A 27,020-nucleotide genomic window follows, 5' to 3' on the forward strand; every position below is an offset into this window, starting at 1 on the left:
TCACTCCACTCATTCAAGTCATTTATATAAATTCTCAAGAGTGGAGACCCCAGCACAGATCCCCGTGGCACATCACTTGTTTCATCCTGCCAACCAGAAAAAGACCCTTTTATGCCTACCTTCTGTTTCCTGTTAAGTAGCCAATCTTCTATCCATGCTAATATGTCACCCCCTATACCATGAGCTTTTTATTTTCTGCAATAACCTTTGACATACTCAACCTCTGAGCCTCCATAACGCTCTGGGGCAGAGAGTTCCAAAAATTCATCACCCGAGTGAAAGAAAGAATTTTCTTGAAAGAATTTTGTTTTCCTCAATGATAAATTTTATTCATTAAATTTGTAAAGAAACGTTAAATGCGGTTTCAATTTGACATTACTAAGATGCAAGGTACATAAGTTTCTGTCAATAAAGTTCACTAAAGATTATGTTTATAATTTACCATTTACGATTCATGTCAAACATTCTCTGGTACATACAGCCTCAGAAGTTTCAGTTTCCAGCACCTCGGCCTTCTATGGCAGAAGGGCCATAGACAGTGGCCTTTCCCCCATTGAGCCTATGTGGCAGGTGCCCCAAGCTTTAGTGTGTCCCTCAACACATATTCATGGGCCTTGGTATGTGCCAGTCTGCAACACTCAGTCGTCAGCAACTCTCTTCACTGAAAAACCAACAAGTTGAAGGAATTACCCAGTTTTTAAAAAATTCAATCATAGGATGTGGGTGTCACTGGCTGGGCCAGCATTTATTGCCCATCCCTAGTTGCCCTTGAGAAGGTGGTGGTGAGCTGCCTTCTTGAACCGCTGCAGTCCATGTGGTGTCGGTACACCCACAGTGCTGTTTGGGAGGGAGTTCCAGGATTTTGACCCAGTGACAGTGAAGGAACGGCGATATATTTCCAAGTCAGGATGGTGAGGGACTTGTCAGGGGAACTTTGAGGTGGTGGTGTTCCCATGTATCCGCTGCCCTTGTCCTTCTAAATGGTAGTGGTCGTGGATTTAGAAGGTGCTGTCTAAGGAGCCTTGGTGTGTTTCTGCAGTGCATCTTGTAGATGGTACACACTGCTCCCACTGTGCGTTGGTGGTGGAGGAAGTGAATGTTAGTAGATTTGGTGCCAATCAAGTGGGCTGCTTTGTCCTGGATGGCATCAAGCTTCTTCAGTGTTGTGGGAGCTGACTCATTCAGGCAGGGGGAGAGTGTGAGAAAGTTGATGTACAGAGATGATGGGTATACTGTAATTTTGCCTTGGTCAAGTGACTGTGAACCTAGTGTGAGGTTATTGGTTTTTATGAAGAAATGTTTGGTTTTTTTTCTGGGCTGAGGCAGATAGTCACACGGGCTGTGTGTTCAGGTGACGCTACAATGTGTAATGCAATCTCGTGGCTATTTTGCAAACAAACAAAAAAGACTTGCTGAAATGTTTATTTCATGAAGGCTATCAAATCAGCTCCCTTGCCTATCAGGCTTTAGGAATTATTGCGAGAAGTCAAAATTAGTCATAACTCATTGCAACTAATTGATAGACTCTTTCCTTGGGAAGAGGAGCAGTTTGAAGAATTCAGTGAATGAGCTGAGTTGGTATTCCATTGGAATTGGATGAAAAGATACAACACATCCACAATCCAGTTATTGAAGCATTGAATGATAATTCCAAATTAAGTTACCCGCACTAAGATAAAAGCAAAATACTGCGGATGCTGGAAATCTAGAACAAAAACAAAACTACCTGGAAAAACTCAGCAGGTCTGACAGCATCTGCGAGGAGGGATACAGTTGACGTTTCGAGTCCGTATGACCCTTCATTAGAACTAAGACATAGAAATGAAATGAAATATAAGCCCCACCCCCTTTCCGATCCCCCTTTTTCCAATAATTTATAACTTTTTAACAAGTATATTTTTCTTTTCCTTCCTATTTTTAAATTTATTTCGATCTATTGTTTCATCTCCACCTTTTAGCCTATTTCAATCCCTACCCCCCGCCCCACCCCCACTAGAGCCATCTCCCACTTGCTCGTCCTGCTTTCTACCCTTAATGTCCCCATTAGCACATTCTTTAGATAATATCACCACCGTCAACACCCCTTTGTCCTTTTGTCTATGACATCTTTGGCAGTCTCTTCTTGGCCTCCACTGGCCCTCTATCCAGCTCTACCTGTCCCACCCCTCTCTACCAGCTTATATTTCATCTCATTTCTATATGTCTTAGTTCTGTTGAAGAGTCATACGGACTCGAAACGTCAACTGTATCCCTCTCCACAAATGCTGTCAGACCTGCTGAGTTTTTCCAGGTATTTTTGTTTTTGTTCTAGGTTGCCAGCACTGTCGTTTACATCTACAGAATCAATTTAATCCATAGCTTCCCAAAAGACATACAGTTAATACACTTCAAAGGGCTTTGCTTTGGTGTGGCCTGAGGCCATGAAAGCACGATATAAATAGTATTTCCAAAAGACGGTTACATTGGAATAAAGAACGAGATCAAAGGGTAACACCTAGACTGCGAAATTAGAAACCGAATACAAATACTGCCCAGGACTAGCATCAAGCTTTGGGGGTAATTCTAGAAACTGTAGGAGGAAATAAACACAGGGCAACAGATTACTGAGGCCAGAGAAATTATTTATAGGCAGAAAGTATCTGTGTCAATGAAAGACGTCCTGATTAAAGAGATCAGACACAGAAGGCAATAATGAAAGGGATATGGGGACATGTAGCACAGCTGCAGAGGGAGCTTGTACACAGAGAACGGATATCAAATCAGCCAGAACTCCTGAGCATGAAAGGACAGGCCATAACTGATGAGACAAAATCAGTTGGAGGAACAGATTTGCAACTTTCTTATTTGATTTGCATGACACTGGCAGGGTGGTATTCATTGCTCGTCCCTACTATGGGCATCAAAGGTTTAATCATTTAGGTTGCAGCCACATGGAGAGTAAGGCAGCTAGGGGTTCTTTACCTGAAGGACATTGGTGAACCAGTGGAGTTTATTATGTCAACTCAGCAGTGTACATGGCCATCCTTCTCTGATTGCTATTCTCTAGCTGTTACGTGACAATGATCCTTTGATATTTAGAGAACTGAACAATAATGATACCAAAATCAATAATACTGAAAGTTGACAGTAATGGCAATAGGATTAGTGAAAATTACTGAATTTAGAAAATGAACATTTTCTTCGTACGAGAACAGGAACCGAGGGAAAATTAAAAGTTCATTGAGTGAGCACAATCTTGTAAATTGAGAATTTAACAAGATTTCAAGAAAGATTTCCGTGTCACTTCTAACCTTACTTAATTAGTTTCAACAAATCATTCAGTTTAGAAACGCGGGCATTCCTTGTTGGCAGCACTTTGAGAAGCACTGCCCTGGAAATCCTTCGACCTCCATGGGGTTCGAAGGGAGGAATTTCCCAGTTGCACAATATGTGTTCAATCATGCTGCTGAGCATCAGGACAAGTTGCCTAACTACCCTCCCACGGGTTTCTTTTCCTTTAGGCAATCGTGACCATTGCTGGTCATAACCATCTTGAAAATGGTAAAGGGAGGGGGGTTGTTGTGGGAAGGCTAGGGGGAGAAAAGGGGGGAGGGGGAAATGGAAGAGGAGGAGAGGGGGATGGGAGCCGGGAACAGGAATGGCACATTTTCCTCCTCACCGCTCTAGTTATTGTCACCTCCAGGGACTGCTGTGTGGAAGGTGCTGATAAAAGCCCTTTCAAACAGCAGGAAAGGGTTAGGGTTTCTCCCAGTGGAGAAAGAAGTTCATGACCCAGATTCCTCTTCTTCCAGTTGGCCCAGGAGACCTACCCGAATGAGTCAGGGAACATCTAGTGGTAGAAGAAAATTGTCCAATGATCATGGGATGTGGGTTATACCAGAAAGAGCAACATCAACTCTGGAACTGAGGTCAAGGGAGTTTTCAGAAGTCTGAAGTTGCATACATTTATTAGAAGTGAATATTAAGGAAAGTTTTTATTAAATGAGCTGCTGTCATTTCTTATTTCTCTTTTGAAACATGGAGAATGATACCAGATAGAGCGTTTTGAGGTGTGATAGATCCGACAGAGTGCTAGTGGTGGTTGGCCACAGGCGTCCATGGAGTATCTGAGAGGTGTGCGCCTGTGAAGTGTTGACAAGCTGACTCAGTCATGAAGAGAAATGCTGAGCTCAAAGGCCGATAAGTCCACTCCGTATACTCACGAAGGAGAGATAGCTTGAAGATATTCTCCAGAAGATGGTCATCCCACAGGTAGAGAGAGGGGAGAAGGAATCAGTGATAAAAAGGAGGACCTGTCAGATTGAACTGGAACCAGAGACTCTGAGAGCGGATGCTCAAATCAGCCAGAATGTTTGATCATGAAAGGACAGGCCACAACTAACGAGACAAAATCAGCTGGAGAAACAGAGACACAACTTCAAACCTGCGCTCCCCCAGAAAGAACAATGTATTCTGATTTTTGATTAATGTCCTTTCTTCCTATGTGTTATCACAAGCAGGAGCGAGTCAGGCAATGGCTTCTATTATAGTAGTCAATGTGGTTCTCAAACTGCGGGTTTTTTGCTAAAGTGGCCCTTGCTTGAAAAATAGTGAAGATCACTGCCATAGCCTCTCATTACAAATGCACGCATCTGTCACCTTTATTTCTCATCTCCCTGCTCCCACAGACAAGCTGTCTTTACCAACCTGCCCCCAGTTTAATCACACACACACACACAGGGCAGAACTTTGCCCTCGGCGGGGGTGGGCAGGAGCAATCGGGAAGCCCACGATCGGGCCTCGAGCGCCATTTCCCGCTGGCAGGCCAATTAAGGCCCACCCAGTGTGAAACGCGTGCTGCAGCGCTCAGCGCTGCCCGTGTGAGGGGGGAGAGAGGGGCAGGGAAGGAGGGTGAGCTTGCAAGTTTGCTTATGCCCGTGGGTGTGCACAGGATAAGATGCCTGAGGCACAGAGTGCACGATGACGTTGGGACACTCGCCCCACATCATCGAGTGTCATTTTACACTCGTTTGGGTTGGGCGCGCGCCCGCCCAATGAGTGAAACATTCTGGCCTCAAACACACTCTCAGTCTCCTTTACAGAATGCCACCATATTCCCAAAAATATTCAAGAAAAAACATCCATCTTCACAGCAGCAGAAATTGAGTGTCACCAATTGTAGGTTATTTTCAGGTACCAGGGATTGAACTGAGAGGGCGGGAATGATAGGAGGAGTAGTCAGGGGTTGTGCTTTCAGTGGAACAAGTCATGGGTCTTTTGAGGAACCAGGTGAGCAGTTAAGGAGTATGATCTTCACAGTGTTCATCAGATTACTCTCCAATGCCATTCACTTCACCAGCCTGGAAGAATAAGATAATGCTTGAGGCAGGGACTTTCAAAAGGAATTATTCTGGGGGTGTGGGCGTCACTGTAAAGATGCATTTATTGCCCATTCCCTGGTTGTCCTGAGAATTGCTGGTGGCATCCTGTTTTAATCATCGCAGCCTTTGCTGGGCACCCACCTGATGGTATTAGGTAGAATCATTGAATCATAGAATGGTTACTGCACAGACGGAGGCCATTCATCCCATCGAGTGCATGACAGCTCCCTGCAAGGGCAACCCACCTGGATCCACTGTTCCGCCTTTTCCCTGTAGTCTGCAATTTTTTTCTCTTCAGCTAATTACCCAATTCCCTTTGAAAGCCTCAGTTGGATCTGCCTCCACCATACTCACAGGCAGTGCATTCCAATCCTGACCACTCCCTGTGACTTTTTTCCTCTCGCTTCACCATTGCTTCCTTTGCCGATCACCTAGTGTCCTCGGGTTCTTGATCCTTCCACCAATGGGAACACATTCTCTATCCACCCTGCCCAGGTCCCTCAGGATTTTGAATACTTCTACAAAACCTCCTCTTAATCTTCTCTTAGAAGACGAACAGCCCAGCTTCTCTAAACTACCCACGTAGCTGAAGTTCCTCATTACTGGAACCATTCTCGTGAATATTTTTTGCCTCTGCTTTTCAAGTGTGATACCCAGAACAGGATGCGACACTCCAGTTGAGGCTGAACCAGCATTTTATATGGATTCTCTAGAACTTTCTTTCTTTTGTACTCTCTACAACTCTACAGCCCAGAATCCCAAGTGTCTTACTAATCACTCTCTCAATCTGCCCTCCCACCTTCAATGATTTATATACATAAACCCCCAGATCTCTCTGCTCCTGCACGCACTTTAGCACTGTACCCTTTATTTTATTTTGTCTCTTTGTTTACTGATCAAAATGGATCACTTCATCCTTGCTTGCATTCAACTTCAGTTGCCATTTGTCTGCCCATTCCAGTAGCCTGTCTATGTCCTCTTGAAGTTCTACACCCTCCACCTCACAGTTCACAGTATTTTGAGTTTTGTGTCATTTGCAAATTTTGAAATTGTGCCCTGTCCATCCAAGTCTAGCTCATTAATATATACCAAAATACTGACCAGTGATAATGGAGGAATAATGACCCGTCTCAGATCAGGATGGTGTGTGGCTTAGTGGGGAATCGAGACATTGCCGTGAATTTGTAGGTTTCTATTCAGCCGAATGAAGCTGTTATTTCTGGAGCTTGAAGCAAATCACAGATTACATTAAGCTGTCTGACCTCAAGGGTAAAGTGCTGTTAAGACGTAGGTGGCCATGCAGTGAATTATTACCTTAGTCCATTTACGGGAACACCTGGCTTCACACGGGTAAGGATAACAGATTATTATTGAAAAGAGAGACGTGGTTGACAAAGCTTTTCATCATGCACCTAAGATAATCAGTCGAGCTCATAATATGGCTCTTTTACACTTTCTAGAGGTGACATACATTCATATGGAGGGGCCATTCTCTCCAATCAAAAGGAATATATTCAAGCCTTGCACCTCTTTCGAATTACCCAGGAGCTTGGGGAGCCTATAACTCCCCCTTGCTTTCTCCATGGCAATGCCTAGGCCGATCACTCAACTTGCCAGCCAATCAGCACCCTTTTCTCCTGCAGTATAAATTGCTGTGATTGTTTGAAATTTGGCACTCTTGCATTTGTCCTGATGAGTGAAATATGTAAAACTTCGGTAACATGTCTCTCTCTTTTCAGCAACATTCAAGTTCTGTACTACCAAACTAATTAATAGATTATAAACTGATAGAGAGTGACCATTTTGAAAATCTTCTTTATTTTTTTTTATTGTTTATTATTTTATTTAATTTTATTCCTTTCTTTATATTTTATTTTTTATTTACTCTGGAAGCTTACTTCAGAAAGTGAAGACTTCATCCAGACACTTGCCACGACTGTCATTTCAGCTTTCCACCTGAACAGCTCGGAGGCCAGGGAAGGACTTCATGTCCAGTTCTGTGGCTGACCACTCACCCACAATCCGACACCAAAGTACCTTGGGTAATGGTTTGAGTCTGTATAATCTTCTTCAGAGATCTGAAGAAGAGTCATATGGACTCGGAACATTAACTCAGTCTTTCTCTCCACAGATGCTGTCAGACCTGCTGAGTTTTTCCAGCATTTTTTGTTTTTGTTTCAGATTTCCAGCATCTGCAGTATTTTGTCCTTACCAAAGTACCTTGGCATCACTCTTGACCGGACATTAACTTACTGGCAAAACCTCCAGAACACTGGAGTCAAGGTCAAGATGAGAATGAATCTCATACGGAAACTGGCAGAACCAATGTACTACGCACTCTTTCACTTGCCCTGTTCTATTGCTGCTCAACCTGGCTCAGGGGCTGCTGTACAAATGTGGCAGGTATTCAACCCCAAGAAGCTGTGAGGATTATTTTTAGGACATTGAGACCAATGCAGCTTGAGCGGCTTCCTGTGCCAGCACACATTGAACCTCCTGATGTCCGCAGGGAAAGCATCCTCCTCCAAGAACACCTCCAACTGACAGCTAATGAAGCCCCCTCATTAACACAGGACATTAAAAAAAAAACCCCCACTCAATCGTCTGAAATCCTGTAGACCCTCCTGGAACGCACTCCACACCTGACAAACTGATGACAGACCTGCCTCTCAAAGATGCACCCCCTAGCTGACTGCAAACATCACCGACCGCAACTTGGTAACTGGCGCGAGTGGTGAAGTCCCAGGTCTCAGCCTTCCACGGGAAGTCTGAACGACCCTCAACCACTTGAGGACGGGTCAGGGGAGATGTGGCCACTCCCTCCACAAGTGGAACGCGAGGATCAGCTCAAATTGTGACTGTGGCCATTCAAGTCAGACCATCGCCCACGTACTGAACTCCTGCCCTGAGAGATCCATTCCTGGGGGCATCACAACCATTCACACTATGTCAACTGAAAGTGTTGAATGGATTGTTAACCTTGATATCGAACTATAGCCACTTCCCCAGTCATATGAATAAAAACATTTGGTTTTTCATTCAGCACATTACCATGTTTAATGCTGATAAAGAAATTATTTGCATTCCTATATAGCCTTTAACATCCTCAGCACATTATATTAAGCTTTGAAGCCAATTCAGTTCTTTAGGAGAAAATCCATAGTTTTCTTGTAGCTGGAGAGGATGTAATTAATATATACTGTGCAGTGGAGAGTGTGTCACAAGAAATGCAGGCTATTTCTGGGATGTGGTGGTATTGCTAGGATATACTGCTGCATCCACACGTTCAATGGTAGGAAGGAAAGGAGGGCAGGAAGGAAAGATGAGGGAAGATTGATAAAGTGTGCTACATGTTCTCAGGATGTCCATTCGAAGTGCAGTCACTGTTGTAATATAGGAATTTGGAAAAAAGTTAGTCCCGATTCAGATGAGTAATGGTGAGTAACTCGCCTCCTGACTTCCCAAGGCTTGTCCACCATCTACAAGGCACTAGTCAGGAGTGTGATGGAATATTCTCCACTTGCCTGGATGAGTGCAGCTCCCACAACACTCAAGAAGATCAACACGGACAAAGCAGCCCCGCTTGATTTGCCCCCCATCCACCACCTTATTTATCCATTCCCTCCACCACTATAGCACAGTAGCAGCAGTGTGTGTGCCATCTACAAAATGCACTGCAGAAACTCACCAAGGCTCCTTTGATAGCACCTTCCAAACACACAACCTCTGTCACCTAGAAGGACAAGGGCAGCAGATACATGGGAATACCACCACCTGCAAGTTCCCCTCCAAACCACTCACCATCCTGACTTGGAAATATATCACCGTTCCTTCACTGTCGCTGGGTCAAAATCCTGGAACTCCCTTTCTAACAGCACTGTGGGTGTACCGACACCACATGGACTGCAGCGGTTCAAGAAGGCAGCTCACCACCACCTTCTCAAGGACAATTAGGGATGGGCAATAAATGCTGGCCCAGCCAGCGACACCCACATCCCATGAACAAATGAATATAAAAAAAGATAATCTCCTAAATAAGGTGAGAGGATCTTGACATGGATTTCCTCTTCCACCCACTCTTTTTCAGAGAAAAATTGTTTCAGTATTTGAAGTCAACTTTATGAATATCAGCTGTGCTAGGCTTGTCTTTCCAAATCTAATGTCCCTGAATGTTGTTTGTGGACAGAACCCTGTTCATCCCTTTCTGAGCTCACTCCACCATTGCTACTAATAGTCCTGCCAGAACCAATTGACTTGTAACTCCTGACCTCACCACAGCTTTGGATGCAAGAGTTGAATGACTGTAGGAGGTGACAATGAAGTTCGAGATCAAGGCAGCATTTGACCTACTGCACTTCCAAGGATTCCTTGTTCAGCTCAGGTCAATGAGGTCAAAGAGCAAGTTGGTTGGAGTCATAACTGACACAAAGAAAGATGGCTACCATCCTCAGAGGCCATATCCAAGCCCCAGGACAAGAAGTGTCCTCGGCCCAAACATCTTCTGTTCCTTCAACGATGACTTTCCCTTTATCATAAGGCCAGGAGAGAGGCTGTTCGCCAGAAATTCTAAAGTGTTCACCTCCATTCTCAACTCTCCCGGTAATTGGGCTGCCCATGCAAACTTACAGCAGGAGACCAGGTCTAGGCTAACAACGTTCACATCACATAAATGCCAGGCGATGGTGATCTCCAACTCTAGGACAGCAGCAATAATCCCTCTGCTCTTCTGCGAAATAGTACATGGGATCTTTCATGTCCACCTGAAAGAGCATACGGAGCCTTAGGTTAACATCACATGCCAGAAGACAGAACCACCAACATTGAGGCACTCCCTCAGTACTACACTGGAATATTTGCCTTGATTTTTGTGCTTGAGTTTCTGAAGTGGGATTTGAACCTACAACCTTCATAATTCAGTGGTAAATTTGCTACCAACAGAGCCACAGCTGACCTGACACTGTATAAAGGGTAAGGATGCAGGGTCATTGCAAATGGATTTCTTTGTCACGTCTTTATTTCAGCTGTTTAGCATTCGGTTAGAACGTCTGTATGTGCCATTTGGGCAAAATGGAGTTTACCTGTGGTGGCTCTATGGTCAAAGATTCTGCCACCACCACATTTAAAGGCTCACCTGTGAAGGGTGGTGATGGGTGATATGCCAGGGCACCTGGTCGTAATGGAACTGGAGTGCAGCAAAGGCTCAAGCTTCACCAGGAAGCCTGTAACCTGGTGGAGTGGAGCACCCACCCATTGATTACAATGGAGTGGAGTTCGGGCAGGATCTACAGTGGGTCGGATACCCACTCTGCCAGTTTACCAGCTGGGCAATGGAATCAAAAATTATCCCCCTTCCAATCAGTACATTCAGGAGAGGAGAGGAGAGGGAGAACTGCGATTAAAAAAGGAAGGAAAGAAAACACAATACATCGATATAAAAAGACAATATCTGATGTGCTAAACCAGAGCCAGTCCGGTTATTATTAACAGGACGCAGTCTCTGCTGATAGGGCGAGATGAAATAAGGTGGGTGAAGGCTCATGGACCAGATGGGCCGAATGGCCAGTTTCTGTGCTGTGGCCTCTGAATAAATAAAATATCCGTGTCCCTTGTGTTGTGGGCCACAGTTGAATGTGTGAGAGCTCCGGACAGCATGTGGAATTTTCTAATCCATTCCAGCTAAGCTGCTTTTAAACACAAGCGGATTTGAGTTCGTGGCCAGGTTGCAACATTGTTTTGGCTAAACAGGGTTTTGTTGTGTCCTGATGCAGCCGTGATTGTTACAAATCTCTCTCGCTGTCGTGTGCCTGTCTTACTGAGCACTAAAATATAGACTGACACTCCAGTGCCGCATCGAGGAAGTGTTGGACCTGCTCACTTTTAGACGAGATGTTAAGCTGAGGGCTCAGGTGGGTGTGAAAAACCTGATGGCACAAAGATAAAGAGGGGAGTTACCCTGCTGCCCTGGCCAATATTTATCCCTCAACCAACATCACTAAAAACAGAACTATCTGGCCGTCGCTGTTTATGGGAGCTTGCTGTGCACAAATCGGCTGCTGTGTTTCCTACAACAGTGGCGGCATTCCAAAAGAACTTCATTGGTTGTAAAGAACTTGGGGTATCCTGAGGTTGTGAAAGACGCTATATCAATGCATTTTTGTTGTTGTCTGTTCAGCGAGTGCTGAGAGGACAGTCCAGCATTGAGGGGGAAACGTATGTAGCAGAGTTCACAGGTCAGAGGGGCTTAGTTGGCACCGGGCAGGGGTGCTGGGTGTTATTTTTAATTGAGTCCTCCTTTTCAGGGCCTATTTCAAAGGGTACTGTATATTCTGGATCCCTTAGAGGGATGTAAATTTTAATATTTTTCTGTGTCCTAATGAGCCTTTTGCACATTGATTAGCTGCAGGCTCCCAATGTCTCTTGTACTGAAAGGCCGCATACTCGATATCTCAGCGAGGCCACAAGCTTTCATAACTACTAACACGGGACAGAGGCTACCTGAAAATTGGCCCTGTTCATCCTGTTGTGGATTTGTTCTCGGTAATCCCTTCATGGGTGGCTTTAATAGCGTCCCCGTGGTGGACTGAACAAGGCACTGAAATATGTTTAATTAGACGACTAGGTTCCACTTTCGTACCTGGGCCTACTTTCTGAGCATATGCTAGATAGTGCATTGCTGGGCGGGCACATTGCCTAGTCCCCCTACCCACCAATGTCAATGCACTGCAGTAAGATTGCAAGATTGCAACTTTCCTACAAGACTGACCGGCAAGGTTTCCCACTAAGGTTGCTTAAAGAAAGAAAAAGATTGACATTTTTATAAAACTTTTCATTATGTCAGGCTCATCCCAAAGCGCTTCACAGCCAATGAAGTAATTTCAAAGTCTAGGCACTGCGCTAAAGTAGCCAAATATGACAGCCAATTTGTGCAAAGCAAGATCCCACAAACCAAGGTATCTGATTGACCAGATAATCTGCTTTCATCTTGTTGATTGAGGGATGAATGTTGGGTAGGACACCAGGGAGAATACCCTGGCTCTTCTTCAAATGAGGAAGAGGGATTTGCCTCTCAGTGCTTTGGTTTGATGCCTCATCTGAAAGACTCCACCTCTGAGAGTGCAGAACTTCTAAAGGACGTGGACATGTTGGTGGATTGGGCAGACAAATGTCAGATGAAATTCAACGCAGAGGAAGTGTGAGGCGATTCATTTTGCAGGAGGAATATGGAGAGACAGTATAAAATAAAGGGAGAGTCCTTAAAGGAGGTGCAGGAACAAAGGGACCTTGATGTATACGTACATAAGTCATTGAAGATGCAGGGCATGTTAAGAGATCAGTTAATAAAGCATATAGTATCTTAGGCTTTATTAATAGGGTCAATTAGTACATGAATAAGGAAGTCATGCTGAACTTGTATAAGACATTAATTGGGCCTCATCTGGGGTATTGCGTTCAGTTCTGGGCGCTATACTTGAGTAAGGATGTGAAGGCATTGGAAAGAGTACAGAGGAGATTCACAAGAATGATTTGCGGGATAAAGAACTGTAGCTATGAGGATAGATTGGAGAGGTTGGGAGTGTTTTCCTTGGAGAAAAGAAGGCTGAGAGGAGACTGGATAGAGGTATTCAAGGACCTGAGGGGTATGGGCAGGGTAAATAGTGAGAAATTGTTTCCACTCAAAAGAACATCAAGAACTAGAGGGCACAGATTCAAAATAATTGGCAAAGAAGTAACAGTGATGTGAGGAAAAATGTTTTCACCCAGAAGGTGGTTGGAGTCTGGAACGAGCTTCCTGGGAGGGTGGTGGAGGCAGGTTTGATCGAGGGATTCTAAAGGGAATTGGATTGCTACCTGAAAAGAGGGAATGTGCAAGGTGGATAAGGCAGGGAAGTGGGACTGGGTGTAATGCTCTTTCAGAGAACCAGTACAGACTTGATGGGCCGAATGGCCTCCTTCTGCACTGTAAAGATTCTGTGACACTCCTTCAATACTGAGCTAGTGTGAAAGGGGCAAAAGCCCATTTCAAAACTTGATCTGTTTTTATTTTCATTGAAGTCAGTAGGAACGACAATTAGAGGAAATGGATCTGGTGCCTCCTGTCTGATATTTACAAATGAGGGGAATGCATTTATTTCAACTTGTCATACATGACAAATCACATCAATGCACAAGAAATAAAACAAAAGCATTCACTGAACTGTGTGGTTGACAGACACTCATTCATATCCTGAACATTCTTCCCAAATTATGATGTGGAAATCCTACAGACGAAATCTACGATTATCAATCCTGAGCTTCCTTCAAAAAATGATTCACTAAATGCTTCACAATTCCAGGCATGTGGTGAATATTTCCCCAATCTCCTGACTTGATTCCTGGAGTTGACAGAGAGAATTCTGGCAGTCGCAGGTAACAGGATAAGCAGCCATTTGTAGCCATCGTGGGTAAGTCTAGCCCAGTTCAACCAGTGACCCCTAAGATATTGATGGTCAGGGATTCAGTGATGGCTTTTGAAGGTCAAAAGGCTTTGTCTGGATTTTCTCTTGTTGTTGATGGTCATCGCCTGGTAATTTTATGGAGCAAATGTTATTGGGATCGTACTGTGCAATCTCACGGACTCCTTCATTATTGGACCTGTGAATGGAGCTGAACACATCAGTGTGGAGTTCTGAGTAAACAACCTCACTTCTAACCTAATGACAGAGGGAAGCAGCTAAAGATATTGGGCGGAGTTTTCCATACCCACAGGTGTCGGGCATGTCCGGTGGTGTCAGTGGACAATGTGGCACAATTGGTTTTATGACAGCGTGAAACCAGTTCGTGATTGTCCGCTCAGCCCGCCGATGGTGGGCCGTGTTTCCCACCATTGGACGTCGGGAGCCTCATTGTAATATATCAGCCTGTCATTATTAGGCCAGCCCACCGTAATCGATTCCCACCCCCCATCCCCCCCACTGTTGGATCGTCTGCCCATGTCGAAGGGAAGCACTCCGACATGTTTCACAACAGCACATAAAAAGCGTGCACTTGGCGGGCTGCACTTTGAGGGGAACTCAAAAGGTGAGTAAACAGTAACAATGTGCAGCGCTCGCCAGGGTCGGCTGTTGGACTTCAAGCTGGGGGGGGTTGGGGTTAAGGCCAGCCGAGCCGTCGAGGTGAGTTGGGGTGGGGGGGGTCAAGGGCTGCCTTGTGGTTGAGGCGATATGTGGAGGTGGGGTTAAGGGCAGCCCTGCCAATGAGGCGACTTGTGATGGGGGGTGGGGGTTGTGCAAGGGCTGCCCTGCTGTTGAATATAGTGCACAAGTATTCGGGGTGGGGGTGTAGGGTGGGCGAGGGAAGTGGCCACTCATTAGAGAAACCTGTATAAAGTGACTATTCCTCTGCAGCTGAGACAGTTCAGGCACAGCCACATTGATATGATTGGAGTTGGGCCTCTAGCTTCTCTGCCCATTCAAGCATCGCAGAGGCATCAAAATGTCACCAAGTGCTCCAAAGCTTTTCATCGCCCCACCTTCCCCCTCGCACAGACTGCAAATTCATGAGCATTTTAGTGGAATGCAGAAGAGTTGAACGACTGGGCACGTTGTACAATCTCCTTGCTGACGCTTTGGTCTGAAGGCTGCATAAAGCACAGGGAAGAGGCCCTGAGCTGAGATACCTGCTTTTATCTTGTACAGAAAAGTTTCGCATCTGAGTGACACAAATACTGCTCATCAGAACCAGGAGTTATAGGCAGGGAGACATTCTTGGGAGTTTGTTGACAATAGTGAACAGTATATACAGTGATTAACACACATGCCCAGGCTGTGCAACTAATTCCTCTTAACTTTCCTAACCCTGCCGCTACGTCTTGGTGCTCCCTGGACATCCACAGTGCAGGTGGAGGCAGCTGCTGACTGCGATGCCCTGTCGGTGATGACCTTGACTGGCATCCTCTGCAGGCTGAGACTTGGAGGGTCCCGACCTGCTTTTGGGGTCCTGCCGTGTGGCAGTGGCACCCTCCTCGGCCTGTGGGGCTGGAGCTGCTGGGGTCACAGGAAGAGGGGATTTGGATGTCCTGGACGAAGGTCTCCATGGCGGCCGCCATCCTACCACTGTTGACCTCGTTGCTTTGGCAATGCCGGCGCTATCGCCTTAAGAGTGAAAGTGGACGAACATCCCCCATTGTGTCTTGCAATCTGAGGAGTGCAGTGGACATCCTTTCCTGATGTTCCTGAGCTTGCCTTTGCAGCTCCAGCAACTGTGACCAAGTCGAGAGGCTCATCATCTGATTTGGACTCAGCAACGTTCTGGCCTCCAGCAGTCCTCCGAGTGCTGGACTCCTAGGAAGTCCCTGCTGTGGATCAGACAGTGTGATGTGCTCACCAGATTGTGGTCCCGAGGCTACTCTAAAGCTAGATCCCACCGAGGTGTGTGTCTCCGCGCTGGCGGAGGGTGTGGGTGAGCGCTGTGATGGAACTTTAGGGAGGGTGCTTCCAGATTCCTCTTCAGTGGTTTCCTCAGGGCTTGATTGAAGACTGGGTCATGGACTCTGTCGGCTGTTTGCCAGATGTGCCTGTGGAAGGAAGGGGAGATAATCAGTGCATGGCAGTGGCCTGTGAAACAGGACACATCACTCACAGCATTGTTGTCTGATGGATGTTGCACTGCTGGATCCTCACTTGGTAGGGCAGCGCTGACCTCACCATCAGCACAGGAACGGTCCAGATCATAGCCAACCAGCTGGATGACTCTGTTTTCAAAGTCCGTGAGGACCTTGATTTCAGGCATTCCTCCACCAGTCTGTGACCTCTCCCTCTTGTTGTGTGCCAGCTTGTCCTGCATAAATAGAGATGGCGAAAGTATAAGCAGTATGCCTGACAGGCCAGATGATAAGTATGTCTGACCTGTGTGGGTGGCAAGTGGTCCCATGGACAGGATGAGGACAATGATGGTGAGTGTGAGAGAGTGAATGGTGGTGTCCCTTGAACTGGCAGCGAGTGAGATCCCTGTGGATGTGTGATGGGTTTGTGAGTGTGTGAGTTGACAGCGATGAGAAGAGTGACTTACCCTGGTGGAACTGAGGAGATCATTCATCCTCTTGTGGCACAGGGTGCCTCTTTTGAAGGGCGTTGGCACTGACCACTGCTGCCACTGCCGCCACTGCCTCCCAAGCCAGATTAGTCATGTTGCTACCCTTCCTGTGGCCAGAGCGCGGGTAGAGGACATCCCAGCAGGTCTCCACGGCATCCAAAGGGGCATTCCAATGACTCGTTGCTGAACCTGGGGGCTGCAGTCTTTTTGCCTTTCCGGGCCATGTCTTCCCTGCAGCAGTTGTGGTCTGGAAGCTCTGAGATGGGTATGCGCGGCTGGGTTTTAAATATGGCGCCTGGCGTGATGAAGCAGCGAAGCGATGGTGGGCGGGCGAATGAAAACCTGCCTGATATGGAAATGGCGTGTTTCCCAGGAATACATAAGTAATGTGGTGGGTTTGGGACGAAGTGGCCTGAAAACCCGCCATCATGGCCAGAGGGCAAAACGTCGTTTTACTCGCCCCCCCTACCGCACTTAGTGCAAATCTGGGACGATTCCGCCCATTGAGCTGTGGATGCCCCCTGAGGAACACCTGCAGTGATGTCCCAGGGCGGTGATACCTTTGACAATCAGGATTGCTTTTCTTTGCATCAGATATTATTTCACTGGAAGGTTTGCTCTGACTCCCATTCCCTACACTTTTGTAAAGTCTATGGGGTACAATATTCAGTCACATGCTGCCTTGATGTTGAGGTTAGCTATTCCACCCACTCCTCCAGCAGCTATATGCAGTTTCCAAGTCTGGATCAAGGCTGAAGCAAAGGCTGGAGTTGAGGAGGAACCGGAAATGAATATTGATGAGCAGCTTATTTGTGGCAATAATGATAACTCCTTCCATCACTTTACTGATGATGATGAGAGGACTCCTCAGTCTGTTAGATTTATCTTACTTTTCTGTGGCAAGGGTATGCCTGAGCAATCTTTTACATTGTTGGAGATTCCAGCATTATATAGCTCTACTGGAACAGCTTTTTAAAAATTCTTTTCATGAGATGTGGGTGTCGCTGGCTAGATCAGCATTTATTGCCCATCCCTAATCGCCCTTGAGAAGATGGTGGTGAGCTGCCTTCTTGAACCGCTGCAGCCCATGTGGTGTAGATACACCCACAGTGCTGTTAGGGAGGGAGTTCCAGGATTTTGACCCAGTGACAGTGAAGGAACGGCCGATATATTTCCAAGTCAGGATGGGGAGTGGCTCGGAGGGGCAACTTCCAGGTGGTGATGCTCCCATCTATCTGCTGTCCTTGTCCTTCTAGAGGGTAGTGGTTGCAGGTTTGGAAGGTGCTGTCAAAAGAGGCTTGGTGAGCTGCTGCAGTGCATCTTGTAGATGGTGCCAATGTGCGTCGATGGTGGAGGAAGTGAATGTTTAAGCTTGGGTGGGTCTGTAGCTAGCTTTGGTGCACAGGTCTGAGGCACCACAGCTGGGATGTTGTAAGGGTCCATAGCATTTGCTGTTCCCAGTGCACTTAGTCACTTCTTCATGTTAATGAATTGAGTGGTCATGTTAGTAGTTTGATTAGAATCATCTATTCAGCACTTTTGGTTAAAGACAGATGAGAACAACTAAGCCATGTTTCTTGGACTCAGATGCTTGGCTCCACCAAGATTCAGGGTGGGACTATTCCTGGAACCTCCTCCTAATCTTAACTGCTTGGAGGTCCATCACCATTCTTGATTGGATGTGATAGGGTTACAGAGCTTTGTTCTGATCCATTGACCCTGGGACAAATCAGCTCTGTCTCTAACCTGCTGTTGGTGCTCAGCATTGAGGTAACCCTGTGTAGTCATGTCACTCCGTTAACATGTTATTCTGCAGTTTGTCTGTTTCATTCCACACTCAGTATTTAGCCAGGATTGCTCTTCTAGTCTGACAGTGGTTATGGAGTGAGGTAGTGTCACACTATGTGATTGCAGATTCTGCTGCTGATGACTCACACAAACGACCCACGTTGGGCTGCTGAACCTGTCCTTTGCTTGTGTGGTGGCAGTGCAGCATGGCATGATGAACAATGTCTTTGCGGTGGAGACCAGGCTTTTTCCTTACAAAGACTGTGCAGTGTCCACTTCTACCAGTGTTATCATGGGCAGACACGTCCACAGCAGGTAAGTTAGTGAGAAGGAGGTCACGTAGGATATTACTCACTGAGCTTTCTTTTTTAATTCATTCATGGGTTGTGGGCTTCTCTGGCTAGGCCATCATTTATTGCCCATCCCTAGTTGCCCTTGAGAAGGTGGTGGTGAGCTGCCTTCTTGAACCGCTGCAGTCCATGTGGTGTAGGTACACCCACAGTGCTGTTAGGGAGGGAGTTCCAGGATTTTGACCCAGCAACAGTGAAGGAACGGCGATATATTTCCAAGTCAGGATGGTGAGTGGTTTGGAGGGGAACTTCCAGGTGGTGGCGTTCCCATCTATCTGCTGACCTTGTCCTTCTAGATGGTAGTGGTCATGGGTTTGGAAGGTGCTGTCTAAGGAGCCTTGGTGAGTTCCTGCAGTGCATCCTGTAGATGGTACACACTGCTGCTACTGTGCGTCAGTGGTGGAGGGAGTGAATGTTTGTGGATGGGATGCCAATCAAGCGGGCTGCTTTGTCCTGGATGGTGTCAAGCTTCATGAGTGTTGTGGGAGCTGCACTCATCCAGGCAAGTGGACACTATTCCATCACACTCCTGACTTGTGGCTTGTAGATGCTGGACAGGCTTTGGGGAGTCAGGAGGTGAGTTAATCATCACACGATTCCTAGCCTCTGACCTGCTCTTGTAGTCACAGTATTTATGTGGATAGTCCAGTTCAGCTTCTGGTCAATGATAACCCCCAGGATGTTAATAGTGGGGGATTCAGTGATGTTAATGCCATTGAACATCAAGGGGTGATGGTTGGATTCTCTCTTGTTGGAAATGGTCATTGCCTGACACCTGTGTGGTGTGAATGTTACTTGTCACTTGTCAACCCAAGCCTGGGTATTGTCCAGGTCTTGCTGCATTTGGAGATAGACTGCTTCAGTATCTGAGGAGTGGCAAAGTGGTGCTGAACATTGTGCAATCATCAGCAAACATCCCCATTTCTGACCTTATGATAGAAGAAAGCTCATTGATGAAGCATCTGAAGATGGTTGGGCCTAGGACATTATCCTGAGTAACTCCTGCAATGATGTCCTGGAGCTGAGATGACTGGCCCCCAACAACTACAACTATCTTCCTTTCTGCTAGGTATGGCTCCAACCAGTGGAGAGTTTTCCCCCGATTCCCATTGACTTCAGTTTTGCTAGGGCTCCTTAATGCCACATTCGGTCAAATGCTGCCTTGATGTCAAGGGCAGTCACTCTCACTTCACCTCGGGAGTTCAGCTCTTTTGTCCATGTTTGAACCAAGGCTGTAATGAGGTCAGGAGCTGAGTGGCCCTGGCGGAACCCAAACTGAGCATCAGTGAGCAGGTTATTGCTAAGCAAATGCCCTGTTGATGACCCCTTCCATTACTTTACTGATGATTGAGAATAGACTGATGGGACGGTAATTGGCCGGGTTGGATTTGTCCTTTTTTTGTACCCGGACAATTTTCCACATAGCCGGGTAGATGCCAGTGTTGTAGCTGTACTGGAACAGCTTGGCCAGGGGTGCAGCAAGTTCTGGAGCACAAGTCTTCAGTGCTATTGCCGGAATATTGTCAGGGCCCATAGCCTTTGCAGTATCCAGTGCCTTCAGCCGTTTCTTGATATCATGTGGAGTGAATCGAATTGGCTGAAGACTGGCATCTGTGATGCTGGGGACCCCCGGAGGAGGCCGAGATGGATCATCCACTTGGTACTTCTGGCTGAAGATTGTTACGAATGCTTCAGCCCTATCTTTTGCACTGATGTGCTGGGCTCCTCCATCATTGAGGGTGGGGATATTTGTGGAGCCTCCTCCTCCAGTGAGTTGTTTAATTGTCCACCACCATTCATGACTGGATGTGGCAAGACTGCAGTGCTTTGATCTGATCGGTTGGTTGTGGGATTGCTTAGCTCTGTCTATCACTTGCTGCTTATGCTGTTTGGCACACAAGTAGTCCTGTTTTATAGCTTCACCAGGTTGACACCTCATTTTTAGGTATGCCTGGTGCTGCTCCTGGCATGCCCTCCTGCACTCTTCATTGAACCAGGGTCGATCCCCTGGCTTGATGGTAATGGTAGATTGGGTGATATGCCGGGCCATGAGGTTACAGAATGTGTTCGAGTGCAATTCTGCTGCTGCTGATGGCCCACAGCGCCTCATGGATGCCCAGTCTTGAGTTGCTTGATCTATTCTAAATCCATCCCAGTTTGCACGGTGGTCGTGCCACACAACACGATGGAGGGTATCCTCAATGTGAAGGCTGGACTTTGTCTCCACTATAATAACTGTGCGGTGGTCACTCCTACTGATACTGTCATGGACAGATGCATCTGCGGCAGGCAGGTTGGTGACGATGAGGTCAAGTATGTTTTTCCCTCTTGTTGGTTCCCTCACCATCTGCCGCAGACCCAGTCTAGCAGCTGTGTCATGTTCCTGTCACGTTCCTGTAAGTGAGCGTGTCAACCTAGGAAGAGCAGAACCAGTCATTTTGTATTCATTCAGTAACCATTTGTTCTGTTTTATTTTCTATTGGGTTTTACTTTAGTTGTTCTTTTCTGTTTTTACTTCTTTACGGTAAGTCAGAACCAGAATTTACTCTTTACTGGAATGTTACTTGTTTTTGATCTACACTCTCTTTTGCTTCTCTTTTAAATATCTCTTCCTTTTAAGATAAGATGGTGGTGCGGTGACAATATCACTGGACTAATTTCGGGGCCCCGCTGGGGACATGGAAATCCCAACACAGCAATTGGTAGAATTTAAAATTCAATTAATCAAATTTGGAATATAAACTAGTCTCAGTTGACCATGACAACCATCATTGATTTTTGAAAAAACCCATCTGGTTCACTAATGCCCTTTAGGGGAGGAAATCTGCGATCCTAACCTGGTTTGGCCTACATGTGACTCCAGAACCACAGCAATGTGGTTGACTCTTAACTGCCCTCTGAAATGGCTTAACACTTTACAGGAGAGGTGCCAGAGGACTGGAGGACAACCAATGTGGTACCGTTATTCAAGAAGGGAGGAAGGGAACTACAGGCCAGTCAGTCTAACCTCAGAGGTGGGGAAACTATTGGAAGCAATTCTGAGGGACAGAATTAATCTACACTTGGAGAGGCAGGGATTAATTGAGGACAGTCAGAATGGTTTTGTTAAGAGGAGGTCATGTCTGACCAATCTGATTGAATTTTTAGAAGAGGTGACCAGGTGTGTAAATGAGGGCAATGGATTTGACGTAGTCTACTTGGACTTCAGCAAGGCTTTTGATAACGTCCCACAGGGGAGACTGATAACGAAGGTAAGAGCCCATGGGATCCAAGACAATTTGGCAGATTGGACCTAGAATTGGCTGAGTGGCAGGAAGCAGAGGGTGATGGTCAAGGGGTGTTTTTGTGACTGGCTGCCTGTGTCCAGTGGGGTTCCACAGGGATTGGTGTTGGGTCCCTTGCTGTTTGTGGTATATAAATGATTTAGACTTGAATGGAAGAGGGTTGATCAGTAAGTTTGCGGATGACACAAGAATTGGCAGGATGGTAAATAGTGAGGAGGATAGCCTTAGATTACAGGAGGATATAGACGGGCTGGTCAGATGGACTGATCAGTGGCAAATGGAATTTAATCCGGATAAGTGTGAGGTGATGCGCTTGGGCAGAACAAACAAGGCACGGGAATACACGATGAATGTTAGGACCCTGGGAAGTACCGAGCATCAGAGGGACCTTGGTGTGCATATCCACCAGTCCCTTAAGATAGCGGGACACGTAGATAAGGTGGTTAAGAAGGCATATGGGATACTTGCCTTTATTAGCCACGGCACAGAATATAAGAGCAGAGAGGTTATGCTGGAACTGTATAAAACGCTGGTTAGGCCACAGCTAGAGTATTGTGTGCAGTTCTGGAATCCACATTATAGGAAGGATGTGATTGCACTAGAGAGAGTGCAGAGGAGATTTACCAGGATGTTGCCTGGGCTGGCGAGTTTTAGTTATGAGGAGAGATTGGATAGACTGGGGTTATTTTCCATGGAGCAGAGGAGATTGAGGGGAGACATGATTGAGGGGGGGCATAGATTTAAGGTAAGGGGCAGGAGGTTTAGAGGGGATGTGAGGAAGAATTTTTTCACCCAGAGGGTGGCGGGAATCTGGAACTCACTGCCTGAAAGGGTGATAGAGGCAGAAACCCTCATAACATTTAAGAAATATTTGGATGTGCACTTGCGACGCCATGGAATACAAGGCTATGGGGTTAGTGCTGGAAAATGGGATTAGAATAGTTAGGTACTTGTTTGACTGGCACAGACTCGATGGGCCGAAAGGCGTGGTCCTCCTCTGGGATAAAAACAAAAAGCTAAAAGCTACTGCGGATGCTGGAAATCCAAAACAAAAACAGAATTACCTGGAAAAACTCAGCAGGTCCGGCAGCATCGGTGGAGAAGAAAAGAGTTGACGTTTCGAGTCCTCATGACCCTTCGGCAGAACTGAAGTATAGTTAGGAGAGGGGTGAAATATAAGCTGGTCTAAGGTGGGGGGCGGGGGGAGAGAGAAGTTGAGGGTCGGGTGGTTGTAAGGGCAAGCAAGCAGTGATAGGAGCAGATAATCAAAAGATGTCACAGACAAAAGGATCAAAGAGGTGTTGAAGGTGGTGATATTATCTAAGAAAATGTGCTAATTAAGAATGGATGGCAGGATACTCAAGCTACAGCTCTAGTGGGGGTGGGGTGGAAAGACTAACAAAGTGTTAGTTGTAGATTTAAAAATAATGGAAATAGGTGGGAAAAGAAGAATCTATATAAATTATTGGAAAAAACAAAAGGGAGGGGGAAGAAACGGGGTGGGGATGGGAGGAGGGGGAGTTTAAGATCTAAAGTTGTTGAATTCAATATTCAGTCTGGAAGGCTGTAAAGTGCCTAGTCGGAAGATGAGGTGCTGTTCCTCCAGTTTGCGTTGGGCTTCACTGGAACAATGCAGCAAGCCAAGGACAGACATGTGGGCAAGAGAACAGGGTGGAGTGTTAAAATGGCAAGCGACAGGGAGGTTTGGGTCTTTCTTGCGGGCAGACCGCAGGTGTTCTGCAAAGCGGTCGCCCAGTTTGCGTTTGGTCTCTCCAATGTAGAGGAGACCGCATTGGGAGCAACGAATGCAGTAGACTAAGTTAGGGGAAATGCAAGTGAAATGCTGCTTCACTTGAAAGGAGTGTTTGGGCCCTTGGACGGTGAGGAGAGAGGAAGTGAAGGGGCAGGTGTTGCATCTTCTGCGTGGGCATGGGGAGGTGCCATAGGTGGGGGTCATAGTCCTCCTCCGGGACTCTGACTCGATGATTTAAACTCCTCCCACCCCAGTTGCTATTGGACTTTAGAAGCGAGAGTGACATTAATGCGGCAGTTTCCTGTTCATCCTCAAGCTGAGCGGTTGATGCGCCCGGAGCGGCTGAAGGGTTTTGTTTACAATGTCTCGATGTCTCTGGAGCGGCTTCTCTCTCCTCCTGCTCCTCATCTCCGCTTCAGCTCCAACCTCACCCCGACTCAAACTGGATCTGAGAGGTAAGCGGAGGGTCCTGAGCCCCAGTCTGGAGGGGGGGGGGAGGGTCCTGAGCCCCGGTCTGGGGGGGGGGGGGAGGGTCCTGAGCCCCAGTCTGGAGGGGGGGGAGGGGGAGGGGGAGGGTCCTGAGTCCCAGTCTGGGGGAGGGGGAGGGGGAGGGTCCTGAGCCCCAGTCTGGGGGGGGGGAGGGTCCTGAGCCCCAGTCTGGGGGGGGGGGGGGAGGGTCGGGTCCTGAGCCCCAGTCTGGGGGGGGGGGGGAGGGGGAGGGTCCTGAGCCCCAGTCTGGGGGGGGGGGGAGGGGGAGGGTCCTGAGCCCCGGTCTGGGGGGGGGAGGGTCCTGAGCCCCGGTCTGGGGGGGGGAGGGTCCTGAGCCCCAGTCTGGGGGGAGGGAGGGGGAGGGTCCTGAGCCCCAGTCTGGGGGGGGGGAGGGGGAGGGTCCTGAGCTCCAGTCTGGGGGGGGGAGGGTCCTGAGCCCCGGTCTGGGAGGGGGGAGGGTCCTGAGCCCCGGTCTGGGGGGGGGGGGGAGGGTCCTGAGCCCCAGTCTGGGGGGGGGGAGGGTCCTGAGCCCCGGTCTGGGGGGGGGAGGGTCCTGAGCCCCGGTCTGGAGGGTCCTGAGCCCCAGTCTGGGGGGTCCTGAGCCCCGGCTTTAGGATGTAAGTGTTTAACTCTGAGCTGTCAGTGAGGAGGGGGTGAGTTTGGTATTTAAATTACAGACACCGCATTGCTCCATATTCTTCACTGTGTGGAGCCCTGAGACAGCTGCAGATTTATTAATGTCCATTTATTCATATTTGTGTCTCTCTCTCGTGGTTGTGATCGGCACCGATTCAAATCTTCCATTATTTTTACCACTGCGCATCTTTATTTCTCTATCTTTGCCTCCATTTCGCTATATATCTCTATCTCTCTCTTTCTCTACCTTTCTAGCTCTATCTATCTCTCTCGTCCTGTATCTCTAGCGACCCAACAGAGGCTGAGGGGAGATTTATTTGAGGGGTACAACGTTGTGAGGGGCCTGGATAGAGTGGATGTGAAGGACCTTTTCCCCTTAGCAGAGAGGTCAGTGACTAGGGGCCATACATTTAAAGTGATGGGTTGAAGGATTAGAGGGGAAATGAGGAAAAATATTTTCACCCAGAAGGTGGTAGGGGTCAGGAACTCACTGCGTGAAAGGGTAGTAGAGGCAGAAACCCTCAACTCGTTTAAAAAGTGTCTGCATATGCACCTCAACTGCCATAACCTGCAGGGCTATGGACCAAATGCTGGAAAGTGGGATTAGGTTGGGTTGCTCTTTCTTTGGCCGGTGTAGACACGATGGACAGAGTGGCCTCATCCTGTTCTGTAAACTTTCTATGATTCTATGATCACTATTTTTATTATCTATATCTATTTGTATCGATTCCCATCTCATTATAGATGTCTTGTCTGTCAATGTCTCACTCTTTCTATTGGCCTATCTCTTATATAATTGTGAATGTTTTGGCATCAAGTGATGTAGATCCTGTTGCGCTTGGAATGGGATCTATTACACAAACAACACCTCTTATTTAAATTATTTTATGGCAAAACTAATGTCACAGAATCACACAGTGCAGAAGAGCCCCTTCAGCCCATCGAGTCTGCACTGACACGTGAGATACACCTGACCTGCCTACCTAATCCCATTTACCAGCACTTGGCCCATAGCCTTGAATGTTATGACGTGCCAAGTGCTCATCCAGGTACTTTTTAAAGGATGTGAGGCAACCCACCTCCACCACCCTCCCAGGCAGCGCATTCCAGACCGTCACCACCCTCTGGGTAAAAACGTTTTTCCTCAAATCCCCCCTAAACCTCCTGTCCCTCACCTTAAACTTGTGTCCCCTAGTGACTGACCCTTCGACTAAGGGGAGCAGCTGCTCCCTATCCACCCTGTCCATGCCCCTCATAATCTTGTACACCTCGATCAGGTCGCCCCTCTGTCTTCTCTGCTCCAACGAAAACAACCCAAGTCTATCCAACCTCTCTTCGTAACTTAAATAGTTCATCCCAGGCAACATCCTGGTGAATCTCCTCTGCACCCCCTCCAGTGCAATCATATCCTTCCCATAATGTGGTGACCAGAACTGCACACAATACTCCAGCTGTGGCCTCACCAAGGTTTGATACAACTCCAACCTGACCTCCCTACTTTTGTAATCTATGCCTCGATTGATAAAGGCAAGTGTCCCATATGCCTTTTTCACCACCCCACTAACATGCCCCTCCGCTTTCAGAGATCTATGGACACACACGCCAAGGTCCCTTTGTTCCTCAGAATTTCCTAGTGTCATGCCGTTCATTGAATACTTCCTTGTCAAATTACTCCTTCCAAAGTGTATCACCTCACACTTTTCAAGATTAAATTCCATCTGCCACTTATCTGCCCATTTAACCATCTCGTCTATATCTTCCTGTAGCCCAAGACACTCAACCTCACTGTCGTCCGCAAACTTACTAATCCTACCCCCCACATAGTCATCTATGTCATTATATAAATGACGAATAATAGGGGACCCAGCACAGATCCCTGTGGTATGCCACTGGACACTGGCTTCCAGTCACTAAAGCAGCCTTCTGTCATCACCCTCTGTCTCCTACAACTAAGCCAATTTTGAATCCACCTTATCAAATTACCCTGTATCCCATATGCATTTGCCTTCTTTATAAGTCTCCCATGTCGGTTGGGTATGTGTTGGGAAATGTGTTGGGTAAAGCGCATTTCCCATTGACGAGTACATCCCATGTACATGGAGATTATTTGTTGTAATATCTGACATTTCTTTGTGTGTCAAAACAACAGACATTTTCATAGTGTTGATGGGCATTTATTGTAAAACTCTGTACTGAGCTTTCACAACAGTTCCTGGATTTTATTTACTGTGGTCTTAGTAATTTTTAGCAATGTAATTGTAGCCATTTTAGTGCTACACGATCTTACTAT

The 27,020-nt window shown here is 47.0% G+C and overlaps 1 protein-coding gene across 4 annotated transcripts in view; it reads left to right on the top strand.

Annotated features, from left to right (window-relative positions):
* The window catches only part of LOC144670137 (semaphorin-7A-like), a 101,750-nt gene that overhangs the window by 24,964 nt on the left and 49,766 nt on the right, over nt 1-27,020 (top strand). Inside the window, exon 1 of one of the 4 annotated variants that reach the window (XM_078532600.1) lies at nt 23,949-24,060. The exons of 2 other annotated variants lie outside the window; for them this stretch is intronic. Coding sequence is in view for 1 of the 2 variants with exons in the window: in XM_078532599.1 (XP_078388725.1) it covers nt 23,967-24,060 (94 nt within the window). In the remaining variant the exon portion in view is untranslated. Of the gene's footprint in view, nt 1-23,948; nt 24,061-27,020 lie in introns of those variants that run through there. One more of the 4 variants, XM_078532599.1, reaches the window with a different exon arrangement.

The sequence above is a fragment of the Cetorhinus maximus genome, chromosome 30 (genome assembly GCF_964194155.1).
Source record: "Cetorhinus maximus chromosome 30, sCetMax3.hap1.1, whole genome shotgun sequence".
NCBI lineage: Eukaryota > Metazoa > Chordata > Chondrichthyes > Lamniformes > Cetorhinidae > Cetorhinus > Cetorhinus maximus.